The sequence below is a fragment of the Schistocerca americana genome, chromosome 7 (assembly GCF_021461395.2).
Source record: "Schistocerca americana isolate TAMUIC-IGC-003095 chromosome 7, iqSchAmer2.1, whole genome shotgun sequence".
Classification (NCBI taxonomy): domain Eukaryota; kingdom Metazoa; phylum Arthropoda; class Insecta; order Orthoptera; family Acrididae; genus Schistocerca; species Schistocerca americana.
This window is the reverse complement of record NC_060125.1, coordinates 476,324,136-476,343,489: the sequence shown is the minus strand read 5'-3', so window position 1 is coordinate 476,343,489 and position 19,354 is coordinate 476,324,136. Positions and strand designations below refer to the sequence as shown.

The following is a 19,354-nucleotide window of genomic DNA, read 5'->3' as shown; positions in this document are numbered from 1 at the left end:
GTTCCTCTCCTTCTCCGCCAAGGCATGTCCCATCTACAGCACCACCTGGCGGAAATCGCCCTCGGCCGTCTTCTGTGTCGCTGAGGCGCACTGCTGGTGGCCGGTCAACTGGCCGATCGTTGGTGGCAGGAGCTGCTCCTGACCAACCTATGGATCAGGATCTTCTGCCTTCGACTGAATGCCATTCCATGCTGTCGGTCGCAAGCTCTGAGCAGTCGTTGAGTTGACAGCACCCTTGGTCACGTTCCTCCATTTTCTGTTCACCCTATGTCCATTATCCACTGGAATATCTGCGGCATTCAAGCCAATCGGGATGAATTGTCGATCCTCTTACGATCCTACTCGCCGGTCATCTTCTGTCTTCAGGAAACAAAGCTGCGTCCCCATGACCGCTTTGTTCTCCCTCATTTTCAGTCCGTCCGATATGACCTCCCCTCTGTTGAAGGCACTCCAGCCCATGGAGGACTCATGATTCTGCTCCATGATACTCTTCATTATCACCCAATCCCCTTAAACAGTTCCTTCCAAGCTGTCGCCGTCCGTCTTTCCCTTTCTGGATACACATTCTCTCTTTGTACGGTATACATTCCATCGTCCACACCAATGGCACGAGCTGATCTCCTTCATCTTCTTGATCAGCTTCCACTCCCCTATTTGCTGGTTGGGGACTTCAATGCCCACCACCCGCTTTGGGGATCTCCACATCCTAGTCCACGTGGCTCACTATTGCTAGACGTCTTCCACCAAGCGGATCTAGTCTGCCTCAACACTGGGGTCCCCACATTTTTGTCTGCCTCCACGACAAATTTATCTCATTTGGACCTTGCGGTCGGTACTGTTCCACTAGCTCGGCGCTTCGAATGGTTCACCCTTGATGATACACACTCGAGTGACCACTTTCCATGTGTTCTTAGACTGCAGCCTCAACTGCCATATATGCGCTCGCGACGCTGGAAGTTTGCCCAAGCCGATTGGACACTTTTTTCGTCTCTAGCGACATTTGATGACCGTCGCTTTCCCAGCATCGACGTTGAGGTCACACATGTTACCGACGTTATTCTCACAGCTGCGGAACGTTCAATACCACGCAGCTCCGAATTGCCCCGGCGCCCCCCAGTTCCTTGGTGGAACGAGGCATGCCGTGACGCAATACGTGAGCGGCGACGTGCTCTTCGCATTTTCCGTCACCATCCAACTTTGGCCAACTGTATCCGATATAAGCAGCTCCGTGCGCGATGCCGTCGCGTCATCCGCGATAGCAAGAAGGCAAGCTGGAAATTCTTTATTAGCTCATTTAACACCTTCACTCCCTCCTCGGAAGTTTGGAGTCGGCTTCGACAGTTCTCAGGCGCGCCTAGTTTCTCCCCGGTCTCTGGGCTCACTGTCGCGCATGATACCTTAGTGGACCCTGTCGCAATTTCTAACTCATTGGGTCAGCACTTTGCTGAGATTTCGAGCTCTTCAAATTACCCGCCAGCATTTTTCCCGAAGAAACGTGCAGCGGAAGTGCGACATCTTGCTTTCTCCTCTCAAAATCATGAAAGCTACAATACTGTTTTCTCCATGCGGGAACTCCAACATGCCCTCTCTTCTTCTCGCTCCTCCGCCCCAGGACCGGATGGTATCCATGTCCAAATGTTGCTGCATTTATCAACCCATAGCCTGCGTTACCTCCTTCGCCTTTATAATCGAATTTGGACCGACAGTACCTTTCCCAGGCGGTGGCGGGAAGCTATTGTCGTTCCCGTTCCGAAACCTGGAAAGGACAAACATCTCCCCTCTAGCTATCGCCCCATTTCTCTTACGAGTAGTGTCTGTAAGGTTTTGGAGCGTATGGTGAATTACCGTTTAGCTTGGTGGCTGGAATCCCGCAGTCTTTTAACACCAGCCCAATGCGGATTCCGAAAGCATCGTTCTGCCGTTGACCATCTTGTTGCTCTCTCCACTTATATCATGAACAATTTTCTCTGGAAACGCCAAACGGTAGCAATATTTTTTGATCTGGAGAGAGCATACGTTACCTGTTGGAGGACAGGCATCCTCCGCACACTGTTCTCTTGTGGCTTTCGAGGCCGGCTGCCCCTTTTTCTTCGCGAATTTATGGCAGAGCGCACATTTAGGGTGCGGGTGAACACTACTCTCTCCCGTACTTTCTCCCAAGAAAACGGGGTACCCCAGGGCTCCGTGCTGAGTGTTGTACTGTTTGCCATCGCCATTAATCCAATTATGGATTGTCTCCTTCCTGATGTCTCGGGCTCCCTCTTTGTGGACGATTTTGCGATCTACTACAGCTCTCAACGGACCAGCCTTCTTGAAAGACGTCTTCAAGGATGTCTCGATCGCCTCCACTCGTGGAGCATCGAAACCGGCTTCCGTTTCTCACCCAGTAAGACCGTTTGTGTTAATTTTTGGCGACGTAAGGAGTTTCTTCCGCCCTCCTTACATCTAGGTCCTGTCAACCTTCCGTTTTCCGACGTCGCTAAATTCTTGGGTCTTATGTTTGACAGAAAACTGTGCTGGTCCTCCCACGTTTCCTATCTTTCGGCTCGCTGTCTGCGTTCCCTTAACACCCTCCGTGTCCTGAATGGTACCTCCTGGGGAGCGGACCGAGTGGTCCTTCTCCGCCTCTATCGCGCCTTAGTGCGCTCGAAATTGGATTATGGAAGCATAGTCTACTCCTCTGCTCGGCCGTCTATTCTTCGGCGTCTCGACTCTATCCACCACCGTGGATTACGTTTAGTGTCTGGAGCTTTTTACACCAGCCCTGTGGAAAGCCTTTATGCTGAGACTGCTGAACCTCCGCTGTCCAATCGGCGGGCAGTCCTTCTGAGTCGTTATGCTAGCCATCTGTCTTCCATGCCTGCTAATCCAGCCCATGACCTTTTTTTCGACGCCTCCTTTGATGTCGGGTATGCAGGCCGCTCCTCCTCCCTCCTACCCCCGGGAGTCTGCTTCCGTCAACTGCTCCATTCTCTTTCCTTCCGCTTTCCTAAAACCTTCTTGACAACTTGGGGTACAGCACCGCCTTGGCTCCGTCCCCGGATCGACTTGCTCAGAGACCTATGTCAATTTCCCAAGGATGGTAGCCCTACACTTGTTTACCGTCGGGCATTTGCTGCTCTATGTGCACAAATGACGGAAGCCACATTTATTTACACCGATGGCTCGAAAACATCGTTAGGTGTAGGGAGTGCCTATATTGTTGGCGACACCCCAAATCACTTTCGGCTTCCCGACCAGTGTTCGGTTTATACTGCGGAGCTTTACGCTGTTCTCCAGGCTGTCCACTACATCCGCCGCCATCAGCGGATACAGTACGTAATCTGCTCAGATTCTCTCAGCTCTCTCCTAAGTCTCCAAGCTCTTTACCCTGTGCACCCTCTGGTCCACCGGATTCAGGATTGTCTGCGCTTGCTCCACCTAGGGGGCGTCTCAGTGGCGTTCCTCTGGCTCCCGGGACACGCTGGTATCTGTGGGAATGAGGCGGCCGATATAGTGGCCAAGGCTGCAGTCTCTCTTCCTCGGCCAGCTATTCAGTCTCTTCCGTTTACTGATCTCCGGAGCGGTTTATGTCGCCAAGTTGCTCATTTATGGCATGCGCATTGGTCAACACTTCCCCATAATAAATTGCGGGAAGTGAAAGCCCTTCCTTGCGCTTGGACCTCTTCCTCCCGAACGCGTCGTCGGGAGGAGGTAATTTTAGCTAGACTCCGGAGAGGGCACTGTCTTTTTAGCCATCGACATCTTTTAAGCGGTGATCCTCCCCCACTCTGTCCCCACTGCTCTCAGCTGTGGACGGTCACACACCTTTTAATTGAATGCCCCTATTTTAATCCGTTACGCTCCCGTCTACAGCTATCGCCTGATCTATCGTCGATTTTAGCAGATGACACGCGCTCAGCTGACCGCGTTCTACAGTTTATTAGTGACAGTGAAATGACGTCAGTCATTTGAAGCTTTTTTTGGGGACAACCAACCCCTTTTTATAGTGGATTTTTAAGCATTCCTTCTGCCTTTAGTTTCTCAAATTTTATGACTTTGTTCCCATTGCTGCTGATTTTAAATTTCGTTTTTTTCCTGTTTCCTAAGTCACGGGCTGGGCGCTAATGACCATAGAAGTTTTGCGCCCTAAAACCACAAAAAAAAAAAAAAAAAAAAAAAAAAAACAGAATCCCCATATGTAAAGAGTACAGAGGATACCAGTTTCCCAACAGGCGTTGTAGGCCTTCTCCACATTGAAAAACATGGCCACAGTCTGGGATTTCCACAGAAAACCATTCATGACATGGGTGGACAAAGTGACGAGATGGTCAACTGCAGAATGCTGCACTCAAAATCCACACTGTGCAGTGGTTAGCAAACTGAGAGACTCAAGCCACCATACCAACCGGGCGTGAATCATACATTCCATCACCTTGCAAACACACTGGTGAGAGAGATGGGGTGGTAGCAAGAAGAAAAGTGTTTGTCGTTACTGGGCTTAGGTATTGGTGTGACGGTGGCTTCACGCCAACATACGGGAAACATGCCCTCTGCCCAGATGTGGTTGTACGTATTAAGCAGAAAATGCTTGCCCGCAAGAGAAAGGTGCTTCAACATCTGAATGTGGCGAGCATGTGGCCCTGGGGCGGAGTATCTGGATAAACTGAGAGCATGACCTAGCTCTCTTACAGTAAAGGCGGCATTGTAATACTCACGGTTCTGAGAAGAGAAGGGTATCGCCTGAGCCACCTCCACTCAAAATGTCCGTAAAATGACGGCCCAGGGTGTTGGAGATAGCAATAGAGTCCATGATGACATTGTCTACTACTGTCAGGTGGGAACTTGGGGAATGGATCTTTATCCCAGAGAGTTGTTGAAAGTTGGCCCACATGACAGAGGAAGGGGGGGGGGGGAGTGTTAAAAGAACTAGTGAGTAAAATCCAGCTAGCTTTTTTTGCTCTCCCAAAGAATGTGATGACAGTGTGTGTGCATCTGTTTATAATGAATGCAGTTTGCCATCATAGAATGACAATTAAAAATGCGAAGAGCACATCTCCGCACAGGAATTACATCTCAGCATGCCTCAATCCACCAAGGGACTGGGATGCAGCGTGGTTAAGAGGAAGTCCAAGGAATGGAACATTCTGCAGTGGTAAGGACAACATTTGTAAGTAGTCCACCTGGTCATCACAAATGGGGAAATCTTATTCTTCAAAGATCACCATGGAGGAGTAAAGCCACCACTCAGCCTTAGCAAACTAACAAGTGCATGCAGGTGGGGTAGGAGTCAGGAAATGGATAGCACTTGGGAAATGGCCACTCGAGTAGGCATCAGAAAGAACGGACCACTCAAGATAATAGGCAAGCTGAACAGTGCAGAAGGATAGGTTCAAATGGGAATGTGTGTGCGAGGAGTCAGAAAGGATGTGGGTGCTCCTGTGTTAAGGCAGAAGAAGTTAAGTTTATTAAGAAGGTCAACCAAGAGGGCACCTCTGTGACAGATTAAGGGAGAATCCTAAAGGGAATGATGTGCTTTAAAGTCACCGAATAGCAGAAATGGGTGAGGTAGCTGCCCAATAAGCTGGAGGAAGCCCGCCCTGGTGCCATTGGATGATGAAGGGATATAAATGGTACAAAGGGAAAAATTCAGGTGAGGAAGGAAAAGATGAACTGCAACAGCTTGAAGACAGGTAGTCAAGGAGGTGGGTTTACTTTGATCATCATCCTGTATGAGCAGCATGACTCCCCCATGAGATGGAATGCCGACCTCAGGGGGAAGGTCAAAATGGACCGGGAAGAAATGCGAAAGCTCAGAGCGGATCTGGGGACATAATTTTGTTTCCTGAAGGCAGAGTACAAGGGGATGCTGTGATTCTAAAAGTATAAATTCTCTTTGTGGGATCAAAGACCGTGAACATTCCATTGGAGGAGAGTCTTGATGAGGAAAAGGTGGAGGGGTGTCACCTCAGCAGCTGCCAAGTGCCAGCCTTCGAAGACTCGCTGCTACATGACATGGAGACAAAAGGATCCTGCTCCATGAGGTCCACAGAAACATCAGCTTTCTTGTGCGTCACTCTGTGGCATCCAACACAGAAACACGATTGGTGGTGCACACTGGTGACATGGACACCAGTTGGGTGAAGGTATCACGTAGAAACACCATCGAAGAGGATCTTTGAGTTGACGAAGGAGAAGACCATTTGCCTATGTTGGACTTCTTCAAGCCTTTCCGATTAGCATATTAAGACTCTGGTGCTGGTTGGCTCGAGGAACATAGGAAGTCTTCATGGGAGTACTCCTTCTATCCTTTCTGGCCTGCCAGTTGTGTAGCAGGTGGCTTCATCCCTTGAGCGAGAGTTTGAAGGCTTGTTACACAGCTGGACGAGGGGACGGTGATACTAACCTGACACTGGTTGCTTTCGCAATCTCAGAGCTGAATTTGAGGTTGCATATCTGTGTGGCCATGTCCATCATGGACCGGGATGTAGCAAGAACAGAAAGTTCTGTAAGTGCCATACGGTAGAATGCAGGGTTTGCGACTAGCCAATAACTTGCAAGTGACCGGGTAAGGCACTTTTTCCTTTACCCGGATGTCCTGGACAGCCCGGTCGTCAAAATACATGGGGTAATCTCCATAGGAGATGGCATGGCTGCCACTGCAGTTGACACAGCATGGAGGAGGAGGCAGACAATCACCCTCGTGTGTGCATCCCTACCACAGGTTACACATTTGGCTGGGTGTCGACAATATATTCTAATGTGGTTGAAATGATGAAACTGGTATCAGCACATCAAGTTCGGAATGTATGGTCAGACTGTGATAATTTCATAGCCTGCTTTGATCTTGGATGAAAGCACCACTCTATTGAAGGTGAGAAAAAGAGCGCATGTGGGCACTAAGGAGGAATCTGCCTTTTTCATCACATGATAGATGGCAAAGACACCCTGATCAGAGAGGCATGATTGGATTTCAGCCTTGGTCAGACCACTGAGCAGCCTACTGTAAATAACACCATGGGAAGAATTCAAAGTTCTATGGACCTTGACTCAAACAGGATAGCCGTGGAAAAGCGAGACGGCAAGCAGTTGTTGTGCTTGAGAATCAGTAGTAGTCTCCAAAAGCAAAGTGCCATTTCGTAAATGGGAGCAGGATTTCATAGGGCCTACAATTGCATCAACACCTTTCTGAATAATAAACGAATTTACCGTTGTGAAGGATTGACCATCTTCAGTATGTGAAACCATGAGGAACTGTGGTGCAGCTAGGAGGGTCTTTGAATCATTAACCTCATTCTGATTATGTTTTGTAGACATTGATTGTAAAGATGAGTGGCTCATTGCAAGAAAATCCCCCATGATTGCCAGAATCTCCAATGGCACGCTCCTTCCAACTGGGGGCCCCCGTCATAAGGGAGTGCACTCACGTTAGGTGATTGTTCACACCTCCCAAACACCTGACAGAGGCACCAATCGGCAATTTGAAAAGGTAGCAGCTTAGCCAATCACTCCTCCCTGGGCCTCCTGGCTTGTAACTGTGGGTACATGTGAGCCCTACCTGTCGACCTGCGGCTGAGAATTACACATTACCCAGTCATCTCTTACGCATCAGGCATGTGGGCCAGCCTTCAGGAGTGCGCAGGGAGGAAGAAGAAAAAGAGGAACATCAAATGCCGAAATGGAGGAAAGATAGGAAAAGAGAAACAAAGAAAGGAAAAGGGAACGAAAAACAGTGGTGAGACTGTTCTCATGTCAGTTTTGGACAATGCGGAACATTCCCAATAACACCCCAGACATGTACCCCAAGGGAGGGGAAAAAGAATATCAAGAGGATATACATGCAACACGGAAGGGAAAAGATGCTGCAAAGGCTGGGGCCCCTTGGTACCCAATCATGAATCCGCCAATGAGTGGCAAGCCCCATGGGGGGGACAATGTGATGGTGATGTAAATCCTACAGACTATTTATACTATGTCTGTTGCATCTGTTATGCAACAATTTTACTGCCATTATCTGCATTGGCTTGGTAATGCATGGTTACATTGTGAAGTTCATAACTTGGGGAAGAATGGTGAGGCCAAGTTGGAGTAAGGAATTCCTGGAAGGTCTGTTCCTAAGAATACTAACCTTTTGGCAGAAGAAAAGACAGCCATACACAACCTGAAAAAAGATCCAGACTTAATTATTCTCCTTGCAGACAAAGACTCCATCATTGTTGTGATGAATTGCAATGATTACCTGATGGAAGGTCTCCACCAAATATCCGACTTCTCCACCTGCTCTGCCAGGGTGATCCCATCCTGGTAGTCCAACATAACCTCCAATCCCTACTGAAATTCATAGGTCCTTCCTAGAACCTCTTAACTGAGTCCATCTCCTTCCTTGCCCCAACAACACACCACACACCCACCTTCTAATGCTCCCTAAAAACCACAAACCCAACAATCCTATATGCCCCACTGCTCCAACTGAAAGTATTCCCGCCCTTGTTGGCCAACATCTCCAACAAATTGCCTGAAACCTAGCCTTCCACATCAAAGATACTAACCACTTCCTTCACTGACTTTCCATCATCCCCAACCTTTTACCCCCTGGATCCCTACTCGTCACTGTTGATACCACCTCCCTATAAACCAACATCCCTCATGCCCATACACTTGTTGCTATGAAACACTACCTCTTCTAACATCCTCCATCAGGGGCTCAACATTTGTTAGCTGGGTACAGGCTAGGTGTCCTGGATTTCCTTAGCTGGTGACATAAGTGCTGCCAATCTCCAGTCAAGATAAACTCTGGGCATGGTTCAGTGACCACCCTGTGACACAGCAGTGGAATATTGTGTGTCACAGGGAATGACAATCTTGGCTTGATCACGAGGATGGTAAAAAACCCTGTAAAAAAACCTCAATCTCTAGATGTGCTGTTCAGTGATGAGATACATGGCTGTTGAGGTGGAACAGTCATATCAGGCAACCTCTGGGGTATCTGCCACACCTCAGTTGTATATGCCTTACTCAGGCATGAGGGGCTATGTCTGAGTGGACCCTTGTTTCCCTAGCTGCTCGTGGGACCAAGCTGGAACCCTCAAAATCTTCTCCTCCTTCGAGCATGACAGGTATACTGCCTGGGAGTACTCACCAACTCATCCAAACGAATTAGGGAGGTTAGTTGTCCTGACGATCAATTTGTCTTTAGTAATGAGGTTTCAAGGAGTCATAAACCAGAATGTTTTTAAAAAGTGTCCCACTTCTATCTACATAAAGGCTTAGAGGGGCTTGCTGGTATCTTTAAGTCTATCAAGCAGTTGCGAAACGGTTCTGTACTGGTTGAGACTAACATGCAAAGCATGTGAAATTATTTAGAAAGTAACGAAAATTGGGTGATTATGCATACTTGTTGAGTTTCATAATTCCCTTAGCTCCAGGAAGGATGTGGTCACATGCTGTGATATTATGGACATAGACATTGCCAAACTGAAACAAGAACAAACATCACTGGGGACAGCAGATATCTAGTAAAGGGCACATAGTAATAATGGAGAAATTGAGAAGACCACAACCTTCATTGTAACCTTAAAGTCTCCAACACTTCCTGAACACATCATGAGAAGTATCCTCCGACTAAGGGTTAGGCCTGTGTAACTAACCCTATGTGATGTTAGAGATGCCAGCATTTTGGCCATACAATGCTAGGTTGCAGAGGCAAAGTGACCTGTGAGAAGTGTGTAAAGGCAGCCCATGAAGCTGGGACTGACTGTCCATCTCCAGCAGTCTGCATTAACTGCTCTGAAAGCCACCCAGTCTGGAGCTGACTGCACCATTTCTGTTGAGGTACATAGAATTCAGAAAATAAAAGTGACCAAGCGGATCCCCTTAGCAGAAGCAAAAATTAATATAAGGCGACAAAACCCCCTATCTTTGCCACTTCATATGCTTCCATGGTGCAGAAATCTATTCCCAATGATGACACATTGACACAAATGATGTCAGCCATACCACTATCCACCATCAGCACCTATGTTTGCACCTATACATACTAAAGCAAATTTAGTAAAGATATAACGATCCAGGCAGCTATGACAGAAGTGACCTGCAATGCTTTCACAGTGACCATCACAAAGGCACCCCAAAAGCAGAGTGCCTCTCAGTGCCCACTTTCCTCAAAGAAGACAGCTCTCATCGCTCACTTTCATCCTCATAGTTGCTGGGAAAGGGAGCAGGGATAGGGTCTCAGCATTTGGGTCAAAAGCTTTCCCAGGTGCCATCAGACATCAATTCGCACATTTGAATGATGATGATATCATGGATTTTGATGCCTCATCACTAAACACAGGTGCCCCTCCACCTACCGCCCCCCCCCCCCCCCCCTCCCCCTCGTTCTACAAGTGCCTCACAACCCCTGTGTAAGGACGGGGTAAATCAAGACCAAATTGAGGAAATTCCCCTCCATACTCCAGTGGAACATAAATTGATAGAGAACTCATCTGCAGGAATTGAGACTCCTTGTACAGGACAGACGCTTTTGCCTCTGTCTTCAGGAGACTCATTTTAAACAGGCTGATGGACCTGTACATGGAGGCTATCACCTCTATAGAAAGGGCGACCATACTGGTGACATGGTTAAAAGTGGGGTATCAGTGTTTGTCAAGGACACTTTTCATTCCTCGCTTGTGTTTTTAACCACAATGCTACAAGCTGTTGCTGTTCAAATAGTGGCCCATATTGCTGTCACAGTGTACTGTGTGTACCTACCGCCCCTTGAGCCCATTGGCAGTGTGGTCCTGTCACATCTTCTTGATGAACTACCCTGTCCCTTTCTCCTTTTAGAGGACTTCAGTGTGCTGTGGGGTTCTAACACCACTTTCCTCAAGTGGATACTTGAGAATCTGATATGCCCTACTGATATCATACTGATGAATTTGTGTCAAACTACACATTTTAGCACTACTACAGGTTCATCTACAGCCATAGACCTTTCCTTCTGCTTGCCTGCCCTTGCAGATACTGCTCAATGGGGAGCGGTAGTAACCACTACCCTATCCGAATCTGTCTGCCATATGGAGCAGATCGTGAAACATGAAGCCACTGAGATGGTTCTTCAAAATGGCTAACTAGATGCTTTACAGGCAGTGAGCTGTTTTTGAGCAGTGTGACGGCATCCAGGACTGGATGGTTCACATTACAGCCGTGACTCCCCATGCTGCTGATGCATCCATGTCAAAGTGAACGGGAATACCTAGGAAGTGACCTGTCCCTTGGTGGAATGACAAGTGTCATTCTGCATGCAGGGACAGGAGGGCGGCTATGCGCAGATTCAGTCGATGGCCTATAGGTGTGAATCTTACAACCTTTCAAATGTTACATGCGAAGGTGAGGAGAATAATTCAGGAGAGTAAGCAAGAGTTCCTGAGCTCCATGAATAGGTCCACACCCACAAGTAAAATATGGGACGCCATCAGGAGAATCTCGACATGCTACTCAAAGCCACTTATAGCAGCTGTACAAATACAGGGGTGTCTCCTAACATTGCTGAGGGACATAGCTTAGGATCAAGTCTTGCCGGGCTCCTGCTTTCCATTAATATCGTGAGACACATGTGAAGGCCGATTTTGATTTCCTTTCCACCAACAAGGAGGAATACAACCAGACTTTCTTTCCATGACAGTAGGATTCTGCATTGTCAGTAGGTTTTGATATGATGTGAAGAAAAGACCTTATAAAATACAGCATGTTGAAACTGTTGGACCTACAGTTGGAGGAGGTCCTCCTCCATCTCTTCAATGAAATGTGGATGATGGGAGACTTTCCCAACTCATGGTAAGGATCAGACAAACCTCACTATTTATTGTAACATTAGCCTGAGAAGCTGCATAGGAAAGACACTGAATTGTATGGTCAACTGACATCAAATATAGGTTCCCAAAACCAGGTCCCTACTAAGTTGCTCCCAGTATGGGTCCAGGAGGTATCAATCCACACTAAATAATCTGACACTGCTCAGAGCTTCAATTCAACAAGCTTTCCTTTGTAAGCAACACCTTATCAGTGTTTTCTTTGTTTTGGAAAAGCCCTATGATACTACCCAGATGCACAATATTTTGCCTCAGCTCTTGGTGGACATCTACCCATCCTCATTTGGTCGTTCCTCTCGGATAGGTGCTTTAGATACAAGACTGGGAATGTTCTGTCTGACCATTTTAAACATGAGAATGGTGCCCGTCAAGGGAGTGTTCGCCATTGCAATAAACAGTATTATGCCCACAGTGTGATGCCCCATACTGTGTTCTTGTTTGAGGAAGACTTCTCCATCTTCTGTGCATCCTCCAACCTTGTAATGGCTGCTCAGCAATTGCAACTGATAATCAGGCAGTTGGAGGAGTGGTCTTACACCTCAAGTTTTAAATTGTCTTTAGAGAAAACTGTTTGTGTTGATTTTAATCACTCCCACTCTCTTTTTAATTCATCCGTTTTAAAACTGGGGGGGGGGGGGGGGGGGGGTACCTTGTTCATTTTTAAGGAAATGTGAAATATCTGGGCCTTACTTTCGATGAGAAGCTAACGTGGCTCTCACACCTTAAAGAACTGAAAGAGAGATTCTTCAAGGCCTTAAACATCCTTTATGCATCAGTCATAGGTCTTGGGACACTGAGAGGGCACGTCTGCTCCAACTTTATAATGCCTTCGTGCGTCCAGGCTTGAATAAAGATTCCAAGTTTATGGATTGGCAAGGCCTTCATACCTCAAAATGCTGGATGCGGTTCACCACAAGGGTATTAGGCTGTCAACATGGGTCTATTGCCCAAGTCCTGTTGCTAGCCTGTGTGCGGAGGCTGGCAAGACTCTGCTGTCTATTCAATGTCTTCTTCATTTGGTGTGCCAAGCTTATAGGGCTTTCTCCATTCCTACATCACCCACATCCAGCTACATTATGCAAGTGCAACTGGAACGGGTGTTCAGTCATCAGCCACAGGCAATGAGGCCATTTGGGATCCATGTAAGCCAGAGCCTTGAGTTGTTATGGGTAGGGGGTATTAAGGTCCAAAGCCAGGGGTGGAATGGGGCATCCTCCTGGCTATTAGTAATGCATAAATTACTATTAGAACTGACTGCTTACAGGAAGCGTTGTACCCCAGACTATATTTTTACAATTAAATGTAATGAGGTTTTATGTCACCACCCAGATTTTATTACAGTTTACATGGATGGTTCTAAGCAGGGAGATTTTTTTCAGTTGTTCTGTCATGTTCCCTGATATTGTCATCGGAACAGGACTCCCAGAGCAGTTTTCAGTTTATTACACAGAATTGTTTGCTGTGCCGAGGGCAGTGGAGCAGATGACAGTGCCGTGGCAAGAAATACCTCATTTGCTCAGGCTCTCAAAGTGCCCTTCTCACTGTTGGTCAGATCTACCCAGCAGATCTGACTGTGCAAGAAGTGCAGGACGCTTTCCTTCCCTTGTGAAGGCAAGACAAGGAAATCATTTAATGCTGGGTTCCAAGGCACATAGGGATACAGGAAAACAAACTTGCTGATGCAGTTGCCAAGGAGGTTTGCTCCCTTCCTCCTATTGCTCACTGTAAAGTCTCCCTACAGGCTGTCACTTCATTTGTGACCAGGAGGGCTGTGTGTTGGTGGGAGGCTCAGTGGTTGGATGTGAGGAATAATAAACTATGTTCCACAAAACCGTCAGTGCAATTGTGGTTGTCTGCTTTCACCCATGACAGTCTGAAGGAGTAGCCCTTAAGTGGCTTAGAGTGGGACATTATCCATTGATACATGGCTTGTTAGTGTGCCGCAGATATGGAACACAGCTGTCAGTATGACATATTTTAAAGGAGTGTGTTTTATATGATGACCTGATGGTTGATCTGAGTCTCCCACAGAACCTGCCCTCTATTTTAGATGATAATGAGACAAGTGTAGTTCGTGTTTTAAATTTTGTATGATGTCTGGAATTCTTCTCAATATATTGGGTGTGAGATTTTAATGTATCACAGAGTGGCTCAGTCACTCGTTATTTATAAGTTGTCATCCATCTGTCCCCTTTTAAACTTTTGTCTTTACTGGTATTTTATCCATGATTTTGTCTAGTTATGTGGCTGTGTCACGCCAGGATTTTAATATGCTCTTTTGTGAATCTCACCTTATGGGGGTTTCCTTGCAGTTCTTGTGGGGGAATGAAACTTGGTTTTCCATTTCTATACAAGGTGTCCCATTTATCTTGACCACCCTAAATAATTGTTTGTCCAGATGCAAATTACAAAATTTTTCAAGCAAATGTTCTTTAGCCGTCAGGGGAACATCAATCAGCATGATTGCCTTCATTGTAGCTTTGTTTCTTACAAAGATATGAATAGCAGTATGACTTTTTTTTTAAATGGCACCCTGTATTTTTTATTCAGTAATTCATTTCCTCTCCTAAAGACTTAATCAAAAATGTATCACAGTGTACCATTTACTGAAACACAATGTTATTAATTACATAAAACAAAATTAACATGGATGCTCCCAGCACTTAGTGCAGGCACTTGGGGTAATGGAACACATCCATGTGCTGAAGTTGACAGAGGACAAATGTAAACATACCTAGAATGCACACCCGTCATTCCTTTAACCATAGCCACTTGAAGAGTTGTGTGAGTAGAATGTACACCAATGAAGAAAAGGTAGAAATGCTACTCATCTGTGAGGAATGTAAGTTAGCAGAACGGTAATTGCAATACTTTTTTCTTATGTACAGGTACACTTAGTACAGTACTTAAGACCTTTTAAATACTGTTGTGTAGATTAGGCCTACAGTAAAGGTTGTCCCTACAAACTGCATCGACATAACGTTTCTTTTATTGTTGTTGTTGAAGGTAGGCAAAATGCTATACAGGCAGCGGAACTGTGCAGAGAGAGATATCCTGACAAGAACCCACCTTCCTGATGGACGTTTTCTCATCTTGTGGCAATGCTTCAGGAAGCGGGAAGTTTCAACCCACTATAACGCAATCATCATAGCACTTGCACAGACGAAGATGCCAAAGTTACTGTTCTCACTTCTGTTACTATGAATCCACTTGTGAGCACATGACAGCTTGAACATGAAATTGGCATTCCTAAAACCAGTTTACATCGTGTTCTTACATGTCACTGGTTCCATTCTTACCATGCGCAACTACATCAAGAATTGCATGGGAATGATTTCCAGAATTGTGTGCAGTTCTGTAAGTGGACACAGCAGCAAATCCTCGCCAACCCGAACTTTTTATTCAATGTTCTATTTACCAATGAATGTTCCTTCTCAAACTAAGGACAAGTAAATACAAAGAACATGCATTATTGGTCCAGTGACAACCCACGATAGCTTAGGCATGTGGAACATCAGTGTCAATAGAGAGTTAACATTTGGTGTGGAATCCTTGGTACTACAATTATTGGCCCTTATTTCATCAATGAAGTCTAAACAGCACAGTGTATGCCAACTTCCTCAGATGGATTCTTCCTCCTCTTCTGGATGAAGTGCCGCTAAGAACCAGAATGCTTATGTTGTATCAACACGATGGATGTCCAGCACATAATGCCTTGTGTGCACGTTGTATTCTGAACCAAAGGTTTCCTGCCATATGGGTTGCTCGAGGAGGAACAGTTACTTGGCCTGCTAGGTCTCCTGATTTAAATCTTCAGGACTTTTTTCTTTGGGGATGCATTAAAGACGTTGTCTATTGCGATATTCTAACAAATCCAGAGGACATGCAGGAACATATTGTGCTTGCTTGTAATTTTCTTCAGCAGGCAACACTGGAAGCAGTAAATAATTCTTTCATTCAACGAGTGCACCAGTGTATCTACATCCAGGGTCACTTCTCTGAGCACCTTCAAATGTTATACTCCCGGGCAATGGTACAGGAGAGTCAAAGTCAATTTTGTGTTATGTTTTTACTTGGTTTTCATTTGTTTTCTGACAACTCCACCAAGTGAACAAGTTTGTGATCCCGAGCTCAAAGTCAGTGTTGTGCTATGTAATTAATAACGTTGTGTTTCAGTGAATGGTACACTGTGATACATTTTTGAATAGGTCTTTAGGAGAGGAATAAATAAATTACCGAATAAAAAATACAGTGTGTCATTTAAAATGGTCATGCCGCTGTTCATATCTTTGTAAAAAAACAAAGCTACAACAGAGGCAACCATGCTGACTGATGTCCCCCTGACAGCTAAAGAACATTTGCTGTGTGTGTGTGTGTGTGTGTGTGTGTGTGTGTGTGTGTGTGTTTTAGTTACTATAGTTTGTCAACAGATACCTCCAAAAGCTAGCATGTTTTCTTTCTTGTGTGTGTGCACCTGTAGATAACTCAATGCTCCTGGTTTTCAGTGAGTAGTCCCCTTTAATCCTAAAGTATATGCTACTATGTTTACATAGATTTTAAAGAGGGTCAAGAGTGGTTTTAAATCTCTAAAGCCACAAATGAGTTTCCATTTCACACTCAATGACCAAAGCAAAAATTCAAGATCATTTTACTGAGATAATAAATACCTTTACAGTATTGACTATTCTGCAGTAATATGAACCTCAACGAGTTCACACTCTCACTTAAAATACTTCATAATCTGTTTGGTCACTTCAAATTATGGTGCATTATAGTATTACAAATATGTGATTATAAGGAGTTGCTGAATACTAGAGGGATATTTCTATCACACTGTTTAAGAACAATTTGCCACTTTAGAAAGCATTTGTTTACTTAGTTGAGGACTAAGAACATTACTTTGCCGTGACACTAACTTTTTACGAACATGAACAAATAATTTTAGATCTGTGCTCTCAAACAAATCCGAGCAGAATGAATGCAAACACACCTAGTGGCAGCTGCTGAAGTTCATAGGTGATGGTGGGGGAAGTGACATGATGCAAGAAGCAGAACACCTTTTAAGTTTCATTACTTGTGGGTAGGTTGTCATGTCAGTGTGCAAGATAAGTGTTTCCTGATTTTTTGAATATGGAAAATTTGGTGAATAAAATTCCAAAGATGTTTTTATTAATCCTGCAAACTCTGCACAGTCAATAGTTTGTCCATAACTTAAGTACTCATTTCCAGGATATGGCTTCATCAAACAAATTTTCAAAGGAAAAGCATCATCCTCACAATCACTGCTGCTTCTAGTATGTGTAATGTATTATCATCTATAGTGTTTTCAGCTGAGAGCTATAGAACGCTTCACCACTAGAGTCTTCCCCTGATGAACTGATGTCAGTGCATTGGAAGCAGTAGTTACTCTAAACCAATTTCAGCAAGATAATGCTAAAAGTTCCTTTGTAACTGAAAAGTGTGGAGCCTGTTTTTGTTGGATACTGGATCACTACATTTGCCACCTATTGCTCCAATGCATCCTCAAAAATTCTATCTTGATTCAGGTCCCTTTTCTATCTCCTTCTATTCACTCTCAGTGTAAGGTATCCAGAAAAAAGAAAAAAAAATTACGAAATAACATATTTCAGCAGACGTGTACATTAACGTATTACAGCAGGAACATTTCTTAGAATTAATTGACATTATGACTTCTGTTACAGCAAAAAGCTTCAATAGTATTTCATAACTTATTATAACTGTCTTAAAAGTAGGTAACTGAATTTGATCATTTACTTTTTTGCCTGTGACATAGTTTGTGTCTTTGTATATACCATTTTACATGTGTTAAATATAATGTAGATTTTATTTTATTGTCGGTATTATATCAAAACTTAAATATAAGAGGTTCATCATCATCATCATCATCATCATTTTGCAACTACTCTACAGCTGGCACCACTAATTGCTTCCTGTTTTACATTTCTTTGTATCCTGCCAGTCTCCTTCTTATAGTCCTCTGGCAGCCATCACATCCCAGACCTCTCGACTCCAGCACGCCCTAGGCCTCTCATACTTTCCTTTTTCTGCTCTGTTCAAATGCTGCACTTCTCTTGGCTATTGGCTATTGTCTTTACTTTCCAGATGTCCATACCAGTTTAGATGTTTCATCTCTGTTTTGTCTATTATTGATTTATCGATGCCCCTAGCCTCTCTTATGTTGTTGCTCTCATGCTTTTTTACTATCCCCATTTCTGCTCCATATATAGCAGTGTTTTCAATAAGTGAATGATACATCACATATTTGGTCCTTTTTGTTACTTTGTTATTACAAAGGACTGAGTCCAGTTGTCATATGGCCCACCTGCCCTGCACTATTTTATACATCATCTTCACTGTTTCCAGTTGATGTCATCGTAACTCTCAGATACTTAAAGGGCTTACATCCCCTGATTTTATTGTCTCCAACATCCAGATCCTCTATAGTATTGTTGACAACCTTCAGGTATTTGATTTTTGTCATGCTGATTGCAAGGCCTCATCTTTCAGACTCCTCTTTTAACTTTTGAAGCATGTGCTGCTCTTGTTGTGATGACATGGCTGTAGCAAGATGTTCATTATCACATTATTTCAAAAATGATTTGATTTCTCTGTGTGTTGTATTATGTTGAATTCCTTTTGATTTCAGGAAAATGAGGGATCAATTGATATAAAAGAAGACAATATTTCTGTTCATTCACCAGGGTCACCCATGACAGAACAGCCACAACAGGAACCTCAGAGCTGTATAAAAAGAAAGTATCCTTTCCACAGCAAAGAACCAGAGAAAAGACCCAAGAGCAATCAGAAAGTGGAAGCTGTTACAGAAGCTGTTGCGGTATTAAGAGAAATAACTGAAAAAGTGGAAGAACTGAAGCAGGACGAACTGGATGCATTTGGGAAAACAGTAGTAGCGTATCTCAGAAAAATGCCAGATGATGTTGCATTGGACTGCCAGGCTGAAATAATAAACTACTTAATTTCTCAAAAAAAGGCTTTGCTGCAAAGTGCAGATGGAAGCAACATTCACAGTGTATCAGGTACTTCTGCCTCATCAGACTGAATAAAATAAATTATATTTTAATGAAAAGGTGTGTTGCTCTTTATTTCATGCATATCTAGAAAAATTGGCCACATTTATTAATTAAAATTCCATTGTGGTGATTTGATATTCCCAAAATCACAATGGATACATGAAATTCTGTGCAGCATGTTGTGTGGTAAGCTCTTAGACATTGTGGCAGTGAAATAATCTTATTTATGCTAAAGAAAGAATTAAATTCTTATTCCTCTTATTGTTTATGCACTGTCTAGCAGATACAGTCTGGTTATGTGAGGAGTGACATCACAAAAAATGTATCAGCATGCAACATTCACTTTGTAACTGGTGCACCTTGTTCAAGAACCCGAGTAAAATAAATTATAATTCTATTGGGGCTGGTAGCTGGCTCCAACAGTGGCAGAGGAATTGTCTGTTTGTAGGTCAGGATGAGGAACCACCTCCT

General features: G+C 44.6%; 1 protein-coding gene across 1 annotated transcript in view; it reads left to right on the top strand.

Annotated features, from left to right (window-relative positions):
- Positions 1–18,933, top strand: part of LOC124622417 — a 37,451-nt gene extending 18,518 nt beyond the window's left edge. Inside the window, exon 2 of the mRNA XM_047148110.1 lies at positions 18,499–18,933. Coding sequence (XP_047004066.1) covers positions 18,499–18,912 — 414 coding nt within the window. The 3' untranslated portion in view covers positions 18,913–18,933. The remainder of the gene's footprint in view (positions 1–18,498) is intronic.
- The last annotated feature ends 421 nt before the right edge of the window (positions 18,934–19,354 follow it).